Source organism: Lithobates pipiens, unplaced genomic scaffold (assembly GCF_037356315.1).
Source record: "Lithobates pipiens isolate NorthernLeopardFrog02 unplaced genomic scaffold, aLitPip1_a1.2 Scaffold_23, whole genome shotgun sequence".
Classification (NCBI taxonomy): domain Eukaryota; kingdom Metazoa; phylum Chordata; class Amphibia; order Anura; family Ranidae; genus Lithobates; species Lithobates pipiens.
In genome coordinates this window covers 13275544-13288228 of record NW_027507785.1, presented here as the reverse complement: position 1 = coordinate 13288228, position 12685 = coordinate 13275544, and the positions used below count along the sequence as shown (strand labels likewise).

The following is a 12685-nucleotide window of genomic DNA, read 5'->3' as shown; positions in this document are numbered from 1 at the left end:
GTCATTCTGAGACTCCATGATTAAAAGAACTGAACCCAAATTAATGAAAGGGGCAGGCCAGGGTCAGGATGAGGAGAAAGAGGCTAGATGATGCTGGACTTCCTCCAGACAGGAAATAAGGATGGGATCTATCCGACTTGCTGCAGCAATGCACATTGAGGAGAAGCTCAGCGTGCAGTGAAATCGGAGTAAGCCATTTCTGTGCAAAAGAAGAGCCGGGACAACTGTGCAAGACTAAGCCCTTGTACACACGGTCGGAGAATCCGTCGGAATGTGTCCTATCGGACCGTGTCGTCGGATAATCCGACTGTGTGTGGTCTGCATCGGACTGATTCCGTCGGAATATCCGTCGGACCTAATTTTCCAACTTGTTGGAAATATTTTCCCACCAACTGGTTCAATCGGACATACTCCGATCATGTGTAGAGAATTTTGATCGGACCAAGTGCCACGCATGCTCAGATCAAATTCCTACACCAAAGCTATTGGCTACTAGCCTGAACGTAGTCCCATCGTAACTAAATAACGTCATCACGTTCTGTAAGATCGGATTTTCTGACAACTTAGTCTGACCGTGTGTATGCAACACAATCCGATGGGCAAAATCCGACGGATTTGGTTGGCAGAATGTCTGACCGTGTGTACAGGGGCTAAAAAGGGAAGGCCAGAGGTCATATTTAAATAAGTAGCATTGCTTTTTAGGGCTTTTAAGTGAAACAATTAGCTTACAACCCATTCTATCAGACTCCTTTAACTTAAATATGACGCTGTGGATGGTGTTGTAGAAGAAACCAGACCACCGTGTTGTGCGGTAAAAATTGAATCAAAGTTTATTAAAAACATATATAGGTGGCATTTTCACAACAGAAGAAAAAAAAGAAGAAGATCTATTGTTTATATTTCAGGGATATATTTATAGCATTTATATCATCTATGGTAAGAAACTGATTAGCATATGACACACTCCTCATTACTACCAGCCCAACGCACTTCGCTCATCACTCTGGGTTCAGCATTATTAGTCCCCAGCTGCCGTGGTCAGATAAGGAGCTGATGGAGTATAATCTGTCCTTGACCTTAGTTTTTGGGGGTCCAGAGGTGACAGTAGGGGTCTAATAGACCTATTATATCTCCTTAAAGAGGACCTGTGGTCAGCAATATTCTATCATATATGGGGGGGGGGGGGGGGGGGGCTTCTGTGGTAGCAATAACGTTAAAGCGGAGTTCCACCCAAAAGTGTAACTTCCGCTCATTTGTCTCCTCTCCCCCTCCAGTGCCACAATTGGTACCTTTCGGGGGGGAGGGGGGACAGGATACCAGCCTTTGACAGGTATCCTGTTCTCACGTCTGGGAGTCTGGGCCGCGGCATCACCGTGTGGCTCCCATCTTCTCCTCTCCCTGTCGCCGGGCCAGTAGGAGTGAGGAGCAGATCCTCGCGCATGGGCAATAGGGTTCCCGGGCGTGAAGCCGTAAAGGCTACACCGCCGGGTACCCTTACCCGCAATGGCGACGGCTGCACAACACAGCTGATGGAAACATCAACTGCGGTGCCGACATTGCTGGACTCCTGGATAGGCAAGTGTCCTATTATTAAAATCCAGCAGCTGCAGTATGTATAGCTGCTGGCTTTACATTTTTTTTTGGGCGTGACACCGCTTTAAGGGCCGGTTCACACAGCGAGCCGCGGCGAGGCGTCTCCGACTTACCTCGCCGCGACTTGCGGGGAGCTCAGCGGCGACTTGCAGAGGACTTCTGTATAGAAGTCAATGCAAGTCGCCCCCGAAGTCGCCCCGAAGTAGTACAGGAACCTTTTTTCTGAGTCGGAGCGACTTGAGTCGCTCCTCTCAGAACGGTTCCATAGTACTGAATGGGGGCGACTTGCGGGAGCGAGGCGAGGCGAGCCGTGTCGCCTCGCCTCGCCTCGCAGTGTGAACCGGCCCTAAGTAAAAAAATTTAAAGTAACATACTGTTAATAAAAACAATTTAAAAAAACAAACAAAAAACACAAAGTGTTAAAGCTGCCATGTACATACACATACAAATGTAAATGCATGTGTCCAGTGTGGCTACCTACATAAAAAACAAGCACCGCAATGCACATGTTACATATCACTGCATATCCCAGAGTGAGAGAGATAATTCTAGGCCCCTCACTCTAAACTGATGAACTGTGAAGGCTTTTTAGGCACTATGGATAGTTTTGGGTATTGAAGATTGTCACTATTTCACAGGCACATAAAATTTTAAGGCATGTTTGTTATCTATTTACTCGACTCAAACTCCTCTTTTATATTCCATGAAAAAAAAAAAAATGGGTAATGTACTGTGTTTGTGCACATTAACCACTTTCAGACCGGACCATTTTGCTGGTCAAAGACCAGACCACTTTTTGCGATTCGGCACTGCGTCGCTTTAACTGACAATTGCGCGGTCGTGCGACGTGGCTCCCAAACAAAATTGACGTCCTTTTTTTCCCACAAATAGAGCTTTCTTTTGGTGGTATTTGATCACCCCTGCGGTTTTTATTTTTTGCGCTATAACCAAAAATAGAGCGACAATTTTGAAAAAAACGCATTATTTTTTACTTTTTGTTATAATAAATATCCCCCAAAAATATATAAAAAAAACATTTTTTTCCCTCAGTTTAGGCCGATACGTATTCTTCTACATATTTTTGGTAAAAAAAAAAAAAAAAAAAAAAAAAATCGCAATAAGCGATTATTGATTGGTTTGCGCAAAAGTTATAGCGTTTACAAAATAGGGATAGTTTTATAGCATTTTTATTAATAATTTTTTATTATTTTTTTTTTTACTAGTAATGGCGGCGATCAGCGATTTTTATTGTAACTGCGACATTGTGGGGGACCCATCGGACATTTTTGACACATTTTTGGGACCATTGTCATTTATACAGCAATCACTGCTATATAAATGCAGTGATTCCTGTGTAAATGACACTGGCAGTGAAGGGGTTAACCAGTGGGTGGCAGTGTAGGGGTTAAGTGTTCCTAGGGGTGTGTTACTAACTGTGGGGGGGTTGGGCTTTCATTTAGTGAACACTGATCTCTGCTCCAATCACATGGAGCAGAGATCAGCGTCACTAGTTGCTAGGCAGAATGGAGAAATGTTGTTTACACGGCATTTCCTCCATTCGGCCGCTCCGTGAGACGATCGTGGGTATGCCCGCGGCGATCGAGTCCACGGGTCCCGCGACCGGACTCACGGGGGTCCCGACCAGCGCGGGAGTGGGCCGCCAGCGGCGCGCTCCCGATGGCAGGGCGGCATTCAATATTGGATGTACCTGTACGCCAATATGCCTGCCCGTGCCATTCTGTCGACGTACATCGTCGTGCGCTGGTCGAGAAGTGGTTAAACTTGGGGTTTAGAAAATGGGTTTGAGAAAACATTTGCACTGATATCATGGGACATAAAATTATTGCAGTTACCACCATTTTAATCTCCAGAGCCTCTGCTTTAAAAAAATAAAATAAAAAATTATATAGAGGGGGATTTCTCAAAACCAGAAACTGGATCAGGCGTACAAGGCAACCAATTAGCTTCCATCTTTAATTTTCAAAGCATAACTGAACAAGATGAAGATGGAAGCCCATTGATAGCCATTCAAAGCTGCTCCAGCTTCTAGTTCTGAAAAAATTCCCACCATAATGTATGCGGTAAGGGCTGCGAAAATGTGGAATGGACTCCCCCGAGAGGTGGTTCTGGCCGGCTCAGTAGGTGGGGATAATTTCCTAAAATGTACATAATATAACTGGGTACTAGCATTTATAGGTAACGTTGATCCAGAGAATATCTGATTGCCTCTTGGGGGGGGGGGGGGGGGGGAAATCAAAAAGAAATTGGATCATGCTTTATTGGGGATTTTTTTTTTGCCTTCCTCTGGATTAACTGTGGAAATATATGGAGGTTTTCCATTTGTGTGAGTTTTAGTATTTCTTTTTTTTCCTGTGGGTTGAACTGGATGGACTTGTGTCTTCTTTCAACCAGATTAATTATGCAGGTTTTAGCTGGTCTTCAAGCCTAAAATGTGCATTGTTCAAAAAAAGGCAAACAACTCTAAAAGAAACTGCAATGTGTAAAATGACTATCAAAAAAATATAGTAGCAACTAAAGATTTAGTAAGCAAATCCACCATATATTATTCAAGTTCCAACTCAGCCCATCTAAGAAAATGGATCCTACTTACTCCAAAATCAGGTGCCTGTTGGAACTCCTTTTTCTTGTATAGATGACGTCATAGGAGTTCCTCATGATCTGAAATGAATGTACAACCATCTGACACCAGTTGGTAGACTCCACCATGGGCATATGAATGAGAGATAGACAGCAGCCATGCATTTCCGTGACACCATCTTAGGCCGGCCATACACAGTGCAGATTTCTTTCCGGCAACCATCAACAGGGGACAGTGCTGACAGGGGAATCCTTCCTGTCAAGCTATTGTCAGGGTAAGCTGTCCTCGCCAGTAGAAGACAGTGATAAATTGCTATAAAGCTATAGCTATAATCAGGGCTGGACTGGGACAGAAATTTGGCCCTGGACTTCATCCAGACCGGCCACTTACATTTTGAGTGTCCCATCACCAGCCCCCTTACATCATCCCATCAGCATCACCTTACATCAGTGTGTCCTATTACCAGCCCCCTTACATCAGAGTGTCCCATCACCACCCCCTTACATCAGAGTGTCCCATCACCACCCCCTTACATCAGAGTGTCCCATCAGCAGCCCCCTTACATCAGAGTGTCCCATCAGCAGCCCCCTTACATCAGAGTGTCCCATCACCAGCCCCCTTACATCAGAGTGTCCCATCACCAGCCCCCTTACATCAGAGTGTCCCATCACCTGCCCTCTTACATCAGAGTGTCCCATCACCAGCACTCCCTTACATCAGAGTGTCCCATCACCAGCCCCCTTACATCACAGTGTCCCATCATCAGCCCCCTTACATCAGAGTGTCCCATCATCAGCCCCCTTACATCAGAGTGTCCCATCACCAGCCCCCTTACATCAGAGTGTCCCATCACCAGCCCCCTTACATCAGAGTGTCCCATCACCAGCCCCCTTACATCAGAGTGTCCCATCACCAGCACTCCCTTACATCAGAGTGTCCCATCACCAGCACTCCCTTACATCAGAGTGTCCCATCACCAGCACTCCCTTACATCACAGTGTCCCATCATCAGCCCCCTTACATCAGAGTGTCCCATCACCAGCCCCCTTACATCAGAGTGTCCCATCACCAGCCCCCTTACATCAGAGTGTCCCATCACCAGCCCCCTTACATCAGAGTGTCCCATCACCAGCCCCCTTACATCACAGTGTCCCATCATCAGCCCCCTTACATCACAGTGTCCCATCATCAGCCCCCTTACATCAGAGTGTCCCATCACCAGCCCCCTTACATCAGAGTGGCCCACTGAGCCATTGACCCACCGGAAAACTCCCGGTTGCCCCGATGGCCAGTACATGCCTGGCTATAATCATAAGAGAATCCGGCAGGCTGGTTGTACCCAAGTTAATTGATCAGTCAACTTGGTACCTTCAGACTACCCTTTAAACGGTTCGAATCTCAGTCGGTTCCTGCGGAACCAACCGAGATTCAAACTGTGTATGGCTGGCCTTAAGTCTTTGCTTCTGCTGTCAGATCTACTATATCATCAATGGTTTCACTGGTCATCTGATCCATGACTCCAGTACACTGGGTCATCTTACTCATCGTTCCCCATCCCATTTATGAAGAGAGTCTGCTGTATAAAACATATCCACTCTAGAGATACTGGTCGCAGCCAACAATAGATCATGGTTGGAAGTGATCTGCTGCTGCACAGATGCATGTGTGGGTCTGAATCTGGTCTCCACTGACTATTTCCAGACCCGCCAAAGAGAAAATAAAGTGTGAAAAAAAAAATAAAAAAATAAAGAAAAAAAGGGAACAAAGCTCTCCTAAAAGTAAAACATGTTGATTATCACTCTGAGCTTTACCATTTCACTACATTGCATAAAAAAAAAAAAATCACACTATTGTGATATAATTTGAAATCAGCAGAATTTGTTGATTGTATTTTGAAATAAAACATTTGGCAGTGCATAAAATTACCTAAAAACACTCTGTTGGGAAAACGTACAGGAACATTTTTTTTTATTTTTTTTTACCTTTTTAAAAAAAAAAAAGTACTATTTCTAATAAAAGCCAAGGAAAAAATATAGGTAAATCCAAAATTTCCTACCAAATCAAAGCCCTATCTGTCCCCCAAAAAAACTGAAGTATAATTAATTTGGGTAGACTACATATGCTAAAAAAAAGGTATAATGCACAGAACTGAGACATTGCTAAAAATGAATAAAAAAAAAAAAAAAGGAAAGAAAGAAAATACTCTGTCTCAAGGGGTTAAGGTGGAGAAAGGCCAGGGGACCAAAATGCTTAATGATAGATTTCAGCATTTAAGTAAATTACTGATACTACCTATAATCACACCTTAGGGCCAACATCGTAACATTTCTACAATCAAATATTGTTTTTCACAAACAAACCTTTCCAAAAAAAGAGCTCTGTCCACACCGAGTCAATTAAGAGAACCCCAATTGTAGGAATATGACCACATACTTAGCAAGCTCAGATATCTTTCAGTTTTATTGTGTGATTAGTCTATGGCAGGGGTCTCCAAACTACGGCCCTCCAGCTGTTGCCGAACTACACATCTCATGAGGCATTGTAAAATTCACATTCACAGACTTGACTAAGCATGATGGGAATTGTAGTTCCTGAACAACTGGAGGGCCGTATTTTGGAGACTCCTGGTCTATGGAGATGAGCAAACAGAGAATTGAGCTTGGGAAGGACATCCAATCTTCACCTTTTCGAATCTTAGCCCTTTGTACACATGGTCGGAGAATCAGTCGGAATGTGTCCTATCGGACCGCGTTGTCGGATAATCCGACTGTGTGTGGTATGCATCGGACTGATTCCGTCGGAATATCCGTCGGACCCAATTTTCCAACTTGTTGGAAATATTTCCCGACCAACTGGTCCGATCGGACATACTCCGATCATGTGTAGAGAATTTCGATCGGACCAAGTGCCGCGCATGCTCAGATCAAATTCCTACATCAAAGCTATTGGCTACTAGCGTGAACGTAGTCCCATCGTAACAAAATTACGTCATCACGTTCTGAAAGATCGGATTTTTTGACAACTTTGTCCGACCGCGTGTATGCAACAGTTTCGGACAAAATCCGACGAACAAAATCCGACGGATTTGGTTGTCGAAATCTCCGACCGCGTGTACAGGGGCTAAGACTTGCAGAAAAACTAGATGCAAGGCATGCAACCAGCTGGGTTTAAGTGGTACTGTCAAGCTCATCCCAAAAAAACAACAGGTACGTTAATGTGCCTGTACGTGCCCTTCTGCCGCAGTATATCTTCGTGAGGCGGTCGGGAAACGGTTAAAGAATCCATCCATTACATTCTTATTTGCTCAGTTTTTAGTTTGGTTTTTAAAGTAGGCTTATACTTTTTCACTAGTTTGTGGGGTGACATGGGGCGTGAAACTAAAGAGACACCTGCGACTCTTTAATTGTGGCTTAGCGGTGACCTCTTTAGGTCCGGTTCACACTGAGGCAGCACAACTTACAGCGCGACTTGCCTCAGGCGACCTGGACGCGACTGCTGCGGCGACTTACAAAACGACTTCTGTATAGAAGTCAATGCAAGTCGCCTCCAAAGTCGTACAGGAACCTTTTTCTAAGTCGGAGCGACTTGTGTCACTTCGATTAGAACGGTTCCATTGTACAGAACGGGACGCTACTTGTCAGGCGGCTAAGTCACCCGACAAGTCGTCCCAGTGTGAACCGACCCTTAGAGTCCATTCACAACAGGGGCAACTTTGGATCCAACTTTAAGTCGTCCCAAGTTGCCTCAAGTCGCACAACATGATAAAATCAATGTAAGTGAATGAGAGCCGTCTTTAATGTACACTACTGAAGTCGCTCCGACTTCAGAAAAGGTTCCTGTACTACTTCAATCTGACCTCTAGGCGACTTGTACCCATTAATTTCAATGGAAGTTGCCTCCAAGTCGGATCCCTTGTCTTAACTGAAGCAACTTTCCAGGAAGTAAAAATAGTTTTCTAGGCAAACCCTCCACTCTCAGAGAGCTGATTATTATGCGATTGGCCACTGGCAAAGTCTCTTGTCCTGGAGGCAACTTCAAGTTGCCTTGTAAGTTGCCTCAAGTTGCGCTGTGATTCATACTCAAGTCGTGTCCAAGTTGCCTCCCAAAGTCTCGCTGGAAGTCGTGTTGCCCCTGTGTGAATGGACTCTCGTAATCCCCTCTTCTCCCCAAGTTTTCTCACTGCAGTTGAAGCTTGTGAAGCCTCTGCATTAATCGTAAAAGCTTTATCTCATTCTGGGTTCTCTCCAGTGTGGACCCTCTGGTGTCTGATAAGACCTATCTTCTGTTTAAAAGCTTTATCACATTCAGTACACTCATAAGGCTTCTCTCCGGTGTGAACCCTTTGATGTCTGATGAGATCTTTTTTCACGGTAAAAGCTTTGCCACATTCCGGACACCGATATGGATTCTCTCCCTTGTGCGCCTTCTGGTGTACAATAAAGCTCGCTTTGTGTTTAAAAGCTTTATCACATTCTGAACATTGAAATGATTTCTCTCCAGAGTGAACTATCTGGTGTCTGACAAGGCTTTCCTTACGTGAAAAATCTTTACCACACTCAGTACATTGGTAAGGCTTCTCTCCGGTGTGAACCATCTTGTGTCTGATAAACTCTGGCTGCATTGTAAAAGCTTTGTCACACTCGGAGCATTGATATGGCTTCTCTCCAGCGTGAATCCTCCGGTGTCTGATATACTCCTTCTTGCCGGGAAAAGCTTTGTCACATTCAGAACACTGATACGGCTTCTCTCCAGTGTGAATCCTCTCATGTACGATAAGCCTTGACTTTACCACAAAAGATTTTCCGCATTCTGAACACCGAAACGGCTTCTCTCCAGTGTGAATCTTCTGGTGTCGGAAAAGCTTTGACTTGTATGAAAAGGCTTTATCACATTCAGAACAACGATATGGCTTCTCTCCAGTGTGAAGTATCTGGTGAACGAGAAGCTCCGAGTTCAATGCAAAGGTCATGTTACATACAGAACACTGATGTGGCTTCGCTCCGGTGTGAACTTTCTGGTGTGTGATCAGGCTTTCATTATGTCTAAAGGCTTTCTCACATACGGAACATTGATACGGCTTCTCTCCCGTGTGAATCCTCTGGTGTTGGAGAAGAGTAGGCTTCATTGTAAAAGCTTTGCTACATTCAGAACACTGATACGGCTTCTCTCCAGTGTGAACCCTCTGGTGTTGGATAAGCTGTGTCTTGCTTGCAAACGCTTTCCCACATTCAGAACAATCATACGACTTCTCTCCGGTGTGAATCCTCTGGTGGTGTTTAAGGCTTTCATTATGTCTAAAGGCTTTCTCACATACGGAACATTGATACGGCTTCTCTCCAGTGTGAATCCTCTGGTGTTTGATAAGCTGGTTCTTGCTTGCAAAAGCTTTGCCACATTCAGAACACTGATACGGCTTCTCTCCCGTGTGAATCCTCTGGTGTTGGATAAGCTGTTTCTTGCTTGCCAAAGCTTTGCCACATTCAGAACACTGATACGGCTTCTCTCCCGTGTGAATCCTCTGGTGTTGGATAAGCTGTTTCTTGCTTGCAAAAGCTTTGCCACATTCAGAACACTGATACGGCTTCTCTCCCGTGTGAATCCTCTGGTGTTGGATAAGCTGTTTCTTGCTTGCAAAAGCTTTCCCACATTCAGAACAATCATACGACTTCTCTCCGGTGTGAATCCTCTGGTGGTGTTTAAGGCTTTCCTTATGTGCAAAAGCTTTATCACATTCGGAACACCCATAGGGCTTCTCTCCAGTGTGAGTCATCTTATGACTGATAAGACCCGATTTTGTAGTAAATGCTTTATCACATTCAGAACATTGATGTGGCTTCTTTCCAGTGTGAACCCACTGGTGTGAGATGAGCTGCGCCTTCCGTGGAAAATATTTGTCACATTTGGAACACTGAAATCGTTTCTCTCCTGTGTGAATCATCTTGTGTACAGTAAGGCCTTCCTCGTATTTAAACGTTTTGTCACATTCAGAACACTGATATGGCTTCTCTCCAGTGTGAACCCTCTGGTGTTTGATCAGCTCTGCCTTCGCTATAAAAGCTTTGTCACATTCAGAACACTGAAACGGCCTCTTACCGGTGTGCACCATTTTGTGTTTGGTAAGATTACCATTGGTGGTAAAAGATTTGTCACATTCAGAACACTGATGTGACTTCTCTCCAGTATGGAGAAACTTGTGCGAGGTAAGATTTGACTTTGTTTTAAAAGCTTTGCCACATTCTGAGCACTGAAATGGTTTCTCTCCAGTGTGAAGCCTTTCATGTACGATAAGCCTTGACTTCACCGTAAAAGCTTTGTCGCATTCTGAGCACTGAAACGGCTTCTCTCCGGTGTGAAACTTCTGACGTCGGGTATGTTTTGCCCTCATGGTAAAACCGTCACTTTCCAAACAAGAAATAGCTTTTGAAATGGTTTATTTTATGTATGAATGGGCTGTAAAGCTATTGTCAATTCCAGAACGCCGAATCAACTTCTCTCCTATTGTCCTCTGAAGCTAGATCGATGTTGAAGAGCATCAAAAATATTTATGACATTAAGAACACCATTACGGCTTGTGTCCTGTGGGAATCCTTTAGTGAACTGTAATAGAGACTTTCAGTCCCTTAAAAAACACCCATATGGCTGGTTTCCTGTGGGACTTGGTTGTACTTATGAAGACCAACATGACAAAAAAAAAAAACGATTTTTCAGTCCACCTATACAGAAAAAAAAAAAAAAAAAGTTAGAATTCTATATAAAAGGGATAAATAAAGTGTTTAACAAGTAACTCCACTTTTGTTGAAAACAAAAACAATCCCCTCTGGGTGACCAATGTAAATTACCAGGAAGTTTAACAAACCTTGTTGCAAATTCTTACATTTTTCTGATCGGAAGAATAAGCTGTTTGCCTATGTTGATGCGCAAAGTCAATCTGAATCAGCGTGAATCTTTCATTATTATTATTCAGCTGATGCACTTGCCCCGATCAAACATAGAAATTCCCAGTGTAGGCATATCTTTAACCATGGATTAATATTTTGAGAGTATCTCAACAAAAATGTTAAATTTTTGTTGCAGAGGATGCCTTTGCTACTTGAAGCCCACTCCATAGCCAAAAGACGGCTACAGCGTGGGCTTAAATTGCCAGGAGGGCGTACACGGATGTCCTCCTGCTCTCGGGTTGCCAAGCGTGCCCCTGCGGCGCGGTCTGTGATCACTGAGTCCTAGCGACTCGGCTGGTCACAGATCGGAGTAAAGGGTCGATCCCGGCCTTTTACCAGGCGATCCACTGTCAGACAGTTCCATACATCAACTGTGTACAAAACACCTCTGGGCTTCTGTATTGGATTGAATTTTAACCACTTGCCACCCAAGCCAACTCTGAAAAATCATTGTTTTTTTGCTAGAAAATTACTCAGAAAAAAAACACACACACACACACACACACACACACACACACACACACTATGTATATACACACACACACACACACACACACACACACACACACACATACATACATACATACATATATATATATATATATATATATATATATATATATATATATATATATATATATATATATATATATATATATACACATATATACACACACACACACACACACACACACATTTACACATATATGAGACGCTAGGGAATACAATGGAGGTCGTTGTAATTTTTTATATGTCACACGGTATTCGCACAGCAATTTTTCAAACTCATTTTTAGGGAAGAAATACACTTTAACCACTTGCCGACCGCCGCACGACGATATACGTCGGCAGAATGGCACGGGCAGGCATAAGGGCGTATATATAAGTCCCTGCCTGCCCGCGGGTGGGGGGCCCGATCGGGCCCCCCCCCCCCGGTGCCTGCGGCGGTCGGTATTCGTTCGGGAGCGATCCGGGATGAGGGGGCGGCCATTCATTCATGGCCACCCCCTCGCGATCGCTCCCGAGGAATAGAAATGCTCCACGACATCACTTCCTCTCCTCACAGGAGAGGAAGTGATGTATTCTCTCCTCCGTGTCGGTATTTTTCGTTCCGGCACCGAGGAGAGAGGATCGGTGAGTTGCACCAACACACCACACGTACAGTAGAACATGCCAGGCACACTCACCCCCCCTTTACCCCCCGATCACCCCCCCAATTACCCCTGCCCCCCCCCAGTCACAGTGACACCAATTGCATTTTTTTTTTGCATTGGTGTCATTTGTGACTGTAATAACTGTTAGGGTTAGCCCCCTTTAGTTCTAATGTGCCCCCCTAACCCCCCCAATAAAGGTTTAACCCCGTGATCACCCCCCGTCGCCAGTGTCACTAAGGCTGGGTTCACATTGCAGCGGTTTATGAGAACGGATGTGATTCGCACCGCACTGCAGTGCAAATCACATCCGATCTCTGTGCGATTTGAGTTCAGCCATACAGATAGTATGGCTGAATTCGCGCCGCACCCGCCGCAAATTCGCACGGGACCCTTTTTTTGGC

The 12685-nt window shown here is 44.6% G+C and overlaps 1 protein-coding gene across 1 annotated transcript in view; it reads right to left on the bottom strand.

Annotated features, from left to right (window-relative positions):
* Window positions 1-2733: 2733 nt before the first annotated feature.
* Window positions 2734-12685, bottom strand: part of LOC143927205 (uncharacterized) — a 55676-nt gene continuing 45724 nt past the window's right edge. Inside the window, exon 2 of the mRNA XM_077451196.1 lies at window positions 2734-10905. Coding sequence (XP_077307322.1) covers window positions 8421-10577 — 2157 coding nt within the window. The 5' untranslated portion in view covers window positions 10578-10905 and the 3' untranslated portion in view covers window positions 2734-8420. The remainder of the gene's footprint in view (window positions 10906-12685) is intronic.